Source organism: Rhamphochromis sp. 'chilingali' (assembly GCF_963969265.1).
Source record: "Rhamphochromis sp. 'chilingali' genome assembly, chromosome: 11".
Classification (NCBI taxonomy): Eukaryota; Metazoa; Chordata; class Actinopteri; order Cichliformes; family Cichlidae; genus Rhamphochromis; species Rhamphochromis sp. 'chilingali'.
In genome coordinates this window covers 29,091,618-29,104,027 of record NC_137938.1, presented here as the reverse complement: position 1 = coordinate 29,104,027, position 12,410 = coordinate 29,091,618, and the positions used below count along the sequence as shown (strand labels likewise).

At 42.2% G+C, this 12,410-nt stretch overlaps 1 protein-coding gene across 4 annotated transcripts in view; it reads right to left on the bottom strand.

Annotated features, from left to right (window-relative positions):
• Nucleotides 1-480: 480 nt before the first annotated feature.
• ago3a (argonaute RISC catalytic component 3a) overlaps nt 481-12,410 on the bottom strand; it is a 40,268-nt gene continuing 28,338 nt past the window's right edge. For all 4 annotated transcript variants that reach the window (XM_080897237.1, XM_080897238.1, XM_080897239.1 and 1 more), the window contains 7 exons: nt 12,238-12,397; nt 11,981-12,071; nt 10,978-11,172; nt 10,481-10,615; nt 9,807-9,908; nt 8,867-9,066; nt 481-8,744 (listed from right to left, as the gene is read on the bottom strand). In XM_080897237.1, coding sequence (XP_080753363.1) covers nt 8,636-8,744; nt 8,867-9,066; nt 9,807-9,908; nt 10,481-10,615; nt 10,978-11,172; nt 11,981-12,071; nt 12,238-12,397 — 992 coding nt within the window. In that variant the 3' untranslated portion in view covers nt 481-8,635. The remainder of the gene's footprint in view (nt 8,745-8,866; nt 9,067-9,806; nt 9,909-10,480; nt 10,616-10,977; nt 11,173-11,980; nt 12,072-12,237; nt 12,398-12,410) is intronic.

Here is a 12,410-nt window from a genome sequence, read left to right as displayed (position 1 = left end):
AGCAAAGATCTATGAATTTTTCAGTCCCTCCACCATCTTATTCCCTCAGATGGTCATGAAAATTTTGTAACCCATATGCTGAGGGGAGGAAAAATGCTGATTCCCCCCCCCTCAGAGTTTCACATTTTTGAATGGCAAAAAGATTTGCACTCTCATATTGGCCTCAAAGCTCTCCCAGAGGGAGAGGTGTGGTACAGCTGCTGCAGAGCAGGTTCAACCAGTGAAATAAAAAATGAGCTGGTCCCAAGCAAACTTGGCTGAGGGAGGGAGATTATATTCATCCTTCTCTATAAAATATAAAACAATATATAATGTGTAGGCTGTGAGGGACCTACACATTTCAACAGCAGCCCGGTGTTTTCTAAAGCACATGGTGGCAATATGTGATTTTTATTACCCACAGCATTTTCTGCAATTCCACTTATTACACATTTTTAAAAAAAAGTTTCCCCAGTGAGACGACCAAGATAAAGCAAAGCATTTTTATTGCAAGTATTAGTCAAAGATACACTTCAAACTGAAGCAAAGCAACACTAAAAAGGCCAACAACCTATAAGAGAGAAAGAGTAACAAAAGAAAGACAATTAAAACTGAAAGGAATACAGCTGTTGGTACAACACAGCTTTTTGCAAAAATACAGAGGCTGAGACATGGATGATCTGGTGGTGAAGGTTCAACGTACACGTCAGTTTGCTGGTGCCTCACTCAGAGGTATCAGAGCTCAAGATCTTTAGTTTGAAATAAGACTGACAGAAGAGTGACAATGCATCGGAACAATCAGAGTACCCAAAATGTTTGATATCCTTGGCCACTCTTCAAAACCATTAAGTGTATACAAGGTAAACGGCGTCAGGAGCCTAATCTCTTCAGCAGTTTTTGGTTTGAAGTCATTTTGGAATGCTAATGTAATGAAAACAGGTTCAACATCAGATAGCCATGGGAGTAAACATTACGGTAAACATTGAATAAACCAAAAGCCATTCGGTTTAAAAGGACAGAGGGCTTTTCTTGCTTTGGAAGATTGACAACACTCAAAAGGTCAATGTCTCTGATCCTCCGATGAGGTGAGGGACAACCAACAGATAATTAAAAGGAAAAAAAAAAAAAAAATCATCACAACACAATTCATCCTTGGTTCATTGTACAGGCACAGGTCTCTGTAATCCGGCACAGTGGGGAACCGCCTGGTTCTCGTGTAAGGCCTGCGTCAAACTGTTCTTTGGATCCTTCTTTGGATTTGCAATCAGCGACAATGAGCTGTGTCAACCGAGCAACGAGCTTACAAAATACAGGCAAGTGCATAAAATCTAACGAGCATACGTACATATCCAAACTGCCCTCGGGCTGTAGGCACTGCTCAACAGGTAACACCAAATACTGAAAAGGGTTTCCAAAGGCAGTTTGACCCAGACCTGGCTCCCGTTCTGACATCAGTACATATTAAACAGAGCACTGTTCATTCATCAGAGCGCTCTACGTTGTGTAGCAATGTTAGTGGTTTACATGCGAGAACAGATGAGTATGCCAGTTGGAGATATCAGGGCAGATCAAGTACGTAGGCTAGTTTTCTTGGTAGGCCACCCGACACAGCACAGGCATTGCAAAAGTCACACGGATTTCTATTACGTAAGGACGCACTTAAGGCTGAGGCATGTGTTTTCCTGTGGAATGAGACCTGGTCCTGCTGTAAAATATTCTGGCACAAGGAAAAACAAAACAAAACAAAATAGGAGACATTTAAAGAGGAAAGAAGCAACGCCTTTGCTAAAACATTTCACTGTAATTCAATGAATTTTGCCTTTCCAACATCCTTCCTTCTTTCCCCCCGTATTTTTCTTTAAACTTATTTTACACTCTACTACTTGCTCTGTACTGGCTCAGGGAATTTACATGGCTAACGTACCAATTTAGCAGCTTGGGATGAAAAGTCAGCTATTCGACACAAGTCAGTGTGGTTCAGAAATGGTTCCCTTCGTCAGAGATGAGCTGCAACATGTAGGGGGCTGGCGTCTGGCCTTCACGGGTGGTAAAAGAAGATGGGAGGGTTAAGAATATTTGGAAAAGGAAGGAGGAGGAAGTCGACCTGGAACAAGTCAAAATCCGCCGCCGCCGCCCTTTCCTCCACCCCGCACCCCCCTCCATATTGTTGTGCTTGCGTGTCTAGGAGAATAAGGCGTCAACATGGAAGGGGAGGGGCTCAAGGCTTCTCCCTCCTGGCTCCACCCCCGCCACGCTGCAAGATTGATGCGGACACTCCAGCCGCTCGAACGGACTCAATAAATACACCATAAAATATTCCGCATATATATATTTCATATATATATATATTTAAAGAACAACACATTTAAATAGGACAACAAAATAAAAGTCGGCTCAAGAACAATATTTCAAAATTGGATAAGTGTTAAGACAAAACAGAATCTTTTACAGTTATACTTATTTCGAATCTAAAATAGTTACCGTATAAGAATATCGCAATCAGGCATTACTCAAGCATTATATATCATAAAAGCAATTTGCAGTTTTCTTTCATGTAGTATAACATATGCAGCATACCAAGGTAAGTGAGGTGCAGTGTTTTTTGAGATTTCTTGTAATAGAAAGATTTCACCCCCTGGACTGAAAAGGTACCCACAGAACTACAGACCATACTCGGTTTTTCAGTCGAATCCCTACCGGCTCAAGACGAGGATACTGCTGGGCACTCATTCCCTCCGACAGGGACAAGACACATGGCAGGGCATTGCTCTAAGATGAAAGAACGCCATGGGGCTGCTACTAGGGCTGGGCATCTTGAGACAAGTCTCAATACTGACACTGGCTCTGTTCATTTCATTTCTGAACCACATGTTTAAAAAAAAAAAAAAATAAGACACCTTTCTGCCTCCTCACGCATGTTGCTTTCCCTCAGTGCAAAAAAAAAAAAAAAAAAAGAAAAAAGAAAAAGAAAGTTCTAGCCTGCTTCGAAACTCCGATTCCAAAAAACCAGGAGGTACTGATGAGTGACGTTTGTGACACCCAGCCCTAGCTGTAACAAAGTGTCAAAAGTGGCAGTCCTGACGAGAACACGCCACCTGAGAGCAGGCAGACTCTACCGAGCCATTAAAGTCACAAGAGCATGAGGCACACTTTTAATGACCGACTGCCTCGTTTGGTAACGCGCATCCCTTCGTCGTCTCCTCGTTTACGCTGAGGTCTGGATCCTCTCCTCCTCCTGGGCGGGAGGAAGAAGGGGACTGGAGGGACAGAGACTGTGGCAGTCTCTAAAGTGCTGTGCTATGTTTGCCATTCGTGGGCTGGGCTGTGTCACTCCCAACCACCTGGCTCCGCCAACCCACCCAAACACACATTCCACTGTACCAACAACACCATTGGTCCAAGACACTAAAAATGCACTAGAAAGCAAGAGCTCAACCACAACCATTTACTTGGCATAATGTCTTTTACTATGTAGGCTTAATCTTTAAATACATGAAAAACAACTCTGCATTGCCATCTCAAAAAAAAACAAAAAACAAAAACCATTTACTGTGAGTGTGTTTGTGTGTGTGAGAGAGAAATGCAGCAACTCCTGCATTGCAATGTGTGTTTCAAAAGGAGATTCTACGTCTTTGATTTTTACATTTCATCTTTCAATTTACAGCACCATCAAGAGGAAAGGCACTTTCTGTGGACTTTTTCTCGCTACCTTCCACTGCAAATATAGAGCAACCAAAATGAGGAATACCGATTGAAGCCTCGAGACAAAATACACCTTTACTTCGGTTAAAAATTGAGGCACCGGCCTTTTAAAGTTAATTTGTTACATTTTCTTCACCAGGCAGCTAAAGACGCCAATTCACGGCTCTCATAAACAGTCGTCGTAGCGACCCTAAGTGAGAGCTAAAAGGACACAGTCGTGAGATTAGTGTACCTTTAGTTTAAAGTCAAATATAACGAGTCATTTCTAGCAGAACTGGAAGGACAAACGAAACCTTCCCACTTTTGTGTAGCACGGCTGTGTGTTGAAGAAAAATCGGCTGCATGAATAACATCTTTGTATCCCATTAAGCATTCGCTTCCACAGGCCCCTAAAAGGTCTCGCTCATGTTAGGTCATTTCTCTGCTAGCTAATATTTGCAAAGCCGAGCTGATGACATTTCAAATGTAAGCGAGGCAAACACATTTGCTATGTAAACATGTGTTCAACTGCCCTCGAGGGTGTAGTTTATACACCACCTGAACATCTATTACAGACAGCAGAGATATAGTGAGTCAATCAGCCACAAAACACACACACGTCCAACTTCCATATAACCTGCCACACCAAGTTCTCACTGATGAGCTTTGATTCCTTCCCACACACACACACACACACACACACACACACACACACACACACACACACACACACACACTATATCCCTCAGTATTGTCCTTCAGCTTTAACCTTCCTTACACCTTGCTGGGGGATTGGATGAGATTGTACGGCTGTGGAATGTAGACCGAGGGGAGTAAATGTTTGGAACAAAAAAGAAAGAGCGCTAAAATAAGATAACAGGCTTTGCCACGTCGCAGACTTACGTCTTTGTATCTGTGTGCACGTGAAGTGGCTCGAATAAGGAAACCAGTCTGAAGAAAGCAATGGTGGTTGTAATCCAATCTAAATCCCCCCCCAGGGTTCAAACACAAAGGAATGGAGAACTACTAAACCTTGTTTCTCTATTCTTTGATCACACGTGTCTTTGAAATGGATCACCAAGACTTAAAAGAAAACAACAACACATGCCCATTCCTTTTACTCTCCTCTCGATAAGGAGCAGGCATCAGCACCAGTTAAAAGAAACCCGAGAAAATTCAAGAGCAGGAGCTCAACATATCAATCGCCTTTTTTTTTCTTCCCCCTCCTAGTCTACTGTTTGTTGTTACAATAGGTTTGTAATTTCTCACAGCTTTTCTGAATTGCTAAGACATTAAATCCCGTTCTCTGAACCAAACGGTCCATGTTTTGCACCCGTTTAGTCACTCGAACGCACCGTGTTAGACGTCAATTTGGAGTTTCAGCTTTAAATAAGCAGGATCTGGGGCACCAGCATAGCTCACCTGGTTAAGCAGGTGACCCGTTTTTTTCTGCGTTAAATATCAGCGCACTAAGATTTCTCCTCCCAATGTTTTGCGTCTCGAAAAAAGGAACTCCCAGAAATACACATGCAACAGGTTGAGTTGCAAAAATCTCTTTTTCACTCTGGCGCGACACAGCTGAACAGATCACATGTTCACTTTCAGTTACACTCACGCTGTACTGTTATGTGCTTGTTTCTTAGCCTTTTGACCTACTTTATCCACAGACACTGTGTAATCCTGTACTGCTTGTACTTACAGTGGGTAGTATTTAAACTCTATTCGAGTTATGCTTTTTATATGCATTTATTGGAATTTTTTCCTGGAGCTACACAGCCAGAACGCTGGATTTTTGGATGTAGCGTAATGAATGCTCAGCATTGTTTGACTGAGTCTATGATCTACAAACATTGTTTGGTTTACAGTTTGAGGTTATTGTTTGATACTTCCAGAGGAGTCAGAGGTTTTGTGAATGTTGTTCAGTCACAATATGAGAAAACAGGGGATCCTTTTAAGAAAAGAGTCTTAGCAATTGTGAAAAACTGCGATAACAAAGGCATTCGGGATATAGCATGTTAACACTTTGTCCTCTCTATGAAAAACTTTGTTTGATCATCTACAAAAGAAGAAGGAAAAAAAAAAGAAGCATTCAACATCTTGCAAGTTTTTTTTTTTCCAAACATCAAAGCAAGAGGCGGTTAGAGTCCACATCCCTATCAATAACAGTATGACAGTCCAAACACACATAACTAGTTTCAACAACCCCAGCACTGTTCACACATACACTATACGTTATACAGTGACACAAGAACAAGTCAGTCTATTGCGATAATAAAACTTTGTTATACTTTTTTTTTTTTTTAAACCATTACTTGTCATGATACATTTATTACTAAGATTAATAATTAGACTACATTTTTTTCTGTTAGCAAAAATAAGTGGTGTGCATTACATAATTTAAAATCTACAAATATACTTTCGATCTGGCTTTTTAAAAAGGCTTTCAGATACTAGTGAAATCATGAAGGCTCAAACCCACTGGCTTCCACACTGAAAGGCTAGCCTGTGAAAGGCAGTCGAATGCAACAGCAGAGGCAGGACCACACGTCTGCCGTTGTACCGCTTACAAGTTCTCCGAGTAGATCTATCCCGAATAAAATCATAAATCTATAACTCCCCTCAACAACCGCAGCAGTGGAGCCTTCTCGTCCTTCAGTGAGTGAGGTTTACAGTTTTTTTTCCCCCCCTCGCCTACATATCCCGCCTGCTCGTTTAAAGTCTCGCATTGAGGTTCAGCTTCAAATTCTAATTCAGAGTAGCACCGCGCCTGTGTTCACTCCTGAAACACATGCTTCTGTTAGTGCAGATAACTTTTAAAAACACGTCCCGAGCAAACTTCAGGTCATCAGCATTAGAGCAGCTACGTGGTGACCCGTTACCCAGATACACGCTTCACACTAAAGGTCGTCCACTTGACTCCTCGGCTTTGTTCTGAAGCCAGTCCCAACTTTGGGCCGGGCCGAACTCAGATTTAGGGTTCTAATCAATCTAAAACAAAAAGAAAAACAGTTTGGGAGAAGGCCAACTCTGTGCCCACGAAGCCAGCCCAATCGCCTACAAACACACTGTAGCAGCTGGATCCATGTCTGGTGAATATTAGGCAAAAAGACAACTTGGCCTACTTTGCTTGAATGCTGCTCCAAAGCAAAGCCAACAGCTAACACTGCCGTACAGGCAAATACAATAAATATATTGATCTTAGGTTAATTTGAATGAGATGTATAGAAAAGTCAGTAGACGGTTATTGAGAAGAATAAGAGGCATCGGGTGAAACTTTCTTGCTTCACGCTGTCTGGTTGGTGTACGCTCTTTGATCATTGTACCCCACTGAAACAACTCATACAGCTTCTGACGATTACACACTTAACTTCCAACAGGCACTTGAATACTACCTCTTTATGGCCTTTATAGTCCACTTTGCTGCTGTCAAGTGAAAAGCTTTGTAATTCTTAGGAATTAAGAAAAATCAATCTCATTAGCAAGCTGACGATCAGGAATTCTAAAATCATGCCCACTGATCCAAAAGTATTCTCAAACCACGGAGACGCACAAAGTCCTTTAGTTCAAGTAAAAACACGAAAAATCACCAAAACTGCACCTTTTTTTTTTTTTTTCTTCTCCTTTCTTTTCGCCCAACAGCGAGAGCAAACTCATACAACATGCAGGTCATTCAGCTCACAGAGGAGCGACACATGAAAGTGCCTTGCAAGTGGCAAACTTCTCTCCTTTCAAGGACACTCGCTTTCATATGAAATGTGAAAACTGTACTTTTGAGTCACTTAAGTCCCCTAAAAATCCTCTTCCCTTCGTTCGACTGATTATTGCACAAGAGGAAACCATCGACATCATCTGTATTTAGCCACCGTCTTAGGTACAAGGGGGGAAAGGCAAGATAAAGCACTGAGAGAAATGAATGCAGGGCGATTTAAAAACAAAAGCTAACACGATTAAATCTTCTCTTTTCTTTAAGAATTAGATTCTTAAAATGTTTCACATAATGTAGAAGAAATATAGCAACCAGACTCAAATAAACGTGTCAATAATACTTTAAATACAATCCATGGATGGCTGCAACTCAGCAAATTGATATATAATATAAACTGCCCTCCGTTTAAATGTGACAGCTAACCTTCAGGAATAAATCCGAAACTGATCTGAGACCACCAAAACGGCTCCTCTTTGTGACTTTTAAGGGGCAATATCCCTCTTTGCCAATAGGTGGCAGTGTGCTCAAAAGAACATGTAGCTCTGTACAAGCAACTGGTGGTGTCGTGCCCACACACTAGTGAAAAGTGACAGAACAAGAAAGGAAACAAGAGGAAAAATAAAAGACCAAACTGGGAGGACCTCTGGTCAATGAATTGATGCTTCAGACTACATCAGACACCTCTTAATAACTCCAGAGTCTGAGTCCTTTTTTTTCTCTCTGCCCCTAAACTTAAGAAAAAGAAATAGGAGAAAAATCAAAGACAAATTACACAAAAACTGACAGAATGTAAAAGTGCTGCTGCTCAAACTGACTTGAGGTACTGAAGAAGGCAAAGAAGCAGATTTATCAAAGACTATGCCAAAGAAAAGGAAAAGAACAGCCACAAACTAGGCCACAAGTAAAGGAGACAAAACAGGGGACGAACACATAGGCGGGGTAGTGAAAACCGGAGGGGAGAGGGGGCCTAATAAGGGTGAAAATAAACTAGTTGGCTGGTTTAATATTGCATAATAGTGCTGAGATTCTCTCTTGTTTGTTTTTTTTTTAAAGCAGCTTTTGCATCCTCAGTCCAGTGTGGGGGTGCCTCTTCCCCTCCCTCCTCCCTGCTTTCCTCTGCACAGTGTCAGGTCCGTTTTTGATTAGGCATGTTGGGGGGGGGGGCTGGGACTTGCACCTATGAGGATCCCTTGACTGGCATGCCAGGTGTGCATGGTTGTGTGCGTGTGTGTGTTAAGAGTGGCAATGGTTGGGGAGAGTTGGTGTAGCTCAGGCGAAGTACATGGTCCTCAGGGTGTCGTGGTGGATCTGAACAGCTTTGGCCAGCGCCTGGGGGTCCCGACCGTTACTCTGACCAGACACATGGCTGCCCTCAGCGCTTCAGAAAGAACAAGAAAGGACCCGTTAAGATGAGTGACAAAAAAAGGGCAATTCATCCAGCACATGTGAACTCTAGCAGCTTCACAGAGCAAGTTTAAATGGGGAGAACGCTCTCCTTACCTGTCATGTTCTTTGTCAACCAAATGATAGCGGGCACGAAAGGCCACCAGGTGGGCATAGTAGGCTGGCGCAGGGATGGAGACTGAGCGGGTACAGCGCACATAGGTGTGGCACAACTGGTAGGTGAGCAGCTGGAACTCGTCAGCGGTAAAACAGTTGTCGTCCCACAGTACATGGTAGTGGGAGGGCCGACTGGTGCCCTGAGAGGGAGGTAAGCATTAAGTAAGATTCAATACGGAACTGGGACACAGCTGACAGGAAATACAGCCCAGAAAACTCAGGAACATCACCTAACTGTGCTTAGCTATATGAGATATGTGTTTAAAAAAATAGATACATAAAACATTAATGCTGCAAGTATAAATCAGCTAACTCAAGCAGCTTCTGCGTCTACAGATCTGTAGTCTAATCTTCACGTTTTGAAATAAGGGACATATGGGATGGTTCCACGCCATCTTAAATATACAGACAGCAAATTTTAGGTACCAAAGCTGTTAATAACACATTTTCCTGGACAAAGCTTCAGCTGCTGCTCTTTTACATGATACTTTAGGTTAAATAATTGCACGATTTGCCATGCAAGGGGGGCTGATAAGCTACTGAGGTACTGGATTAGCAAACCCCTAAACTAAATAGCTCAAATATAGTCAAAACGTTTGAGAAGGAAAGTTTTATTTGCTTTAACTGTGTACTCTTTGTCCACCCATGTGCTTTGCTATGCTGAGGAGCTTCCACTGCACAAACCGCACAGCTATAAGCTTCATGTTAGTTTGTTGAAATTGCATCATAAACTTTAAAACCGCTTGTGTTTGGTTTATTCCTGAATCCTATTTATTACTTATCTACAAAAGTGCAGACGTTTATGTTTTTTTGAAGGAGAAGGAGATGAAATACTGTAGACAAACAGCAACATATGAGATGGAGAAGAGGTTGGACTGACCTGTATTCCAGCGTGACTGCAGAGGTAAAAATCGAACTCGTAGGGATGCGTGATGTCCGTATCCACAGTAGTACCAGCGGGAATGTTTCCACTACGTCCAACCTTGAAAAGCAAAATTAATTTCAGTTACCCTCAATACTAATGCTTTTTGACTTTCAACTTGTTTTCCCCCTTTTTCACCATTTAAAAAAAAAAAGCAGATATAGCAGGGCTTTTAATGCACTAAATGATGTCGGGAACTAAAATTTCTGATGATTGAAAAGAAGAACTAGCTGATGGAGAGACCCAGGCAAAGGTTCGCCAAGTGCTTTCGAAACAACCAATTAAAAGCCTAATGCCCCAGGGAGCCTAATGCTCTGTAAGAAGAGTGCGAGCGCTGAAAATAAGGTTGTTACTGGCTGGGTCTCACTCTCGGGGCCTTGAGTGCCACTCCAGAGCTCTTGGTTTGCACTGGGCCCTAATGCTTTAATCGAATGTAATTACAGCAGTCAGGAGGGTGAACAGCCGAAATGACAACAAAAAGGTAATTAAAGAGGCCCATTTTCAGTAGTTAATGTTCCAACATAGAACATAAAAAAAATACAGATGAACACATGAACACACCATGTTGACTTTAAGTGGAAACGTCATACTAAAAGAGCAACAGCATGAGCTGGTGAGCGGTGAGGACTCACTCTCTCGTTGCGGTCGGCACAGAAGAGGCGTGTATGGTGGCGTTTTTGCACAACAATGTAGGTGATGCCTGGCTGGTACTCCTTCTCCAGGCTGATACAGGCCTCACGAATGGCCAGCAGCTCATAATACAGCACCTGAAGAAGAGGACAATTACAATAATATGAAAATATCATTTTTGGTTGTGTGTGCTGCCATATGACCCAACTTCAAAAAAAAGTTATACAACTAAGAAATTTGGGAATACTGTTACCGACTTTACTCATTTGTGATTAAAAGTATTTATGGAATACACAAACATGTTCTTTACCAGTATGCCTCAGCTACAAAGATTATAACGTACCCAAATTCAGTAAGAAGCCAATTAACGTCTTGAACAATAAAATGACATACTGCAGAATTCTACCTGGTTTAGTCTTTTTTTCACATCTTTAGTAAAACCCTGAGTTTAAGATTTAAAAAAAAAAAAAAAGAAGAAAAAAAAAAAGTGGGACTATACCTGTCTGAACTGGCCTTCTGAAACTCCATCCCTGTAGAAAATGATCCGTGTGGGCTTGTAGCGGGTTGACTTGTAGAACTGGATCAGCAGTTCCCGCACCATAGAGGCCAGGTCCTGGATGACCTCCTGCCTGGGCCTCTGGACTCGTACGGTGGCACAGTACCTGCTGGGGTGGGCGTCCATACTACCTACCACCTGACAAAGAGTTTGGAGCAGAGGAGCCATTATTAAAGGGGAATGGATTTTATGTGGAAGGGAAAGTGACACATTATTCATAGAAGTGTCAGCATTTCCTCCTCTCTTTGCGTTACTAACCCACTGAATGTTTTTCTGCATGCAGATCAGTACGTTTCAGCCCTGATCCAGGGTCAGTGCTTCCACTAGCCCTTTCTGCCGCCTCCCCAGTCCTGTCCCCTCACTGTACCTGTGCTTGACTTGTCACTTCTCCAATTGCACAAACTATTGTTTTGCACAGCTCAAAAGATCAGTTGAGCTGTAAGTCAGGGTGTCTGAAATTTAACGTCTTCTTATGCGTCTCTGAGTTTCTACAAAAGTGTGACCATTCATTTGCTAAATCTGTAACTTGATTCATGTCTTTATTACTTTTCTGTTTGCACTCAGCGGTGTTTACTATTGTATGTTTAGTTTTCTCTCCCAATAGGATTTCACCCCCAACATCACTCACACTTAGAGAATGTGTCTGCTTATTAACATTTGGGTTTAGGGCTACAGCAAGTCTTCTGTTAAATATTTATTCTGCACAGAGTGGGATCGAAGCCCAAAATAACTCTTAAGTGTTTGGATTTATTGTCTGTGAAGACTTTGACTTTCTGAAAGATTATCACTCTTGCCTTCATCCATTACATCTTCTACTACTACTTTCACGTCGCCCCCTAGTGAGAGCTGGGGTTGTAACACCCATCAGAGAAGAGGAATATTATCAAAACAAAAACTACAATTTATATATTTAACTGCTGGAGTAGGGGGACATAAAGAAACTAACTGCTGCAATAGAAGGCTTCTTCCCATCTCCGGCTGGTGGATGTGTAACATCTGCTCCCAAGAAGATAACTGGCTGTTGAAACACTGATGGTCTGTGGATCGAGAGACAGAAAAAAGGATCAAAAACACTGAGGTAGTTAAATAACAATACACCAAGTGTCATGTCACCCTAACCCTTAACGTGAGACTTTATTTAATAAGACGTCTTAATATAGCATTATAACACTGCCATATAATAAGAGGGAGACCACAGCTCACCGTTGATGAGGTACCAGGATGTTGTTGATCCCTCCCAGCTTCACATTGATCTTGAGGCAGAGGTTGGACAGAGTCTGTGGTGACGTCTTCACCACGTTCTTAACCTGAACACACTGAGTCGCCATGCCCAACAGAGTGTCTCCCACACGCTTCACCTCCGCTGTGAGTGATGC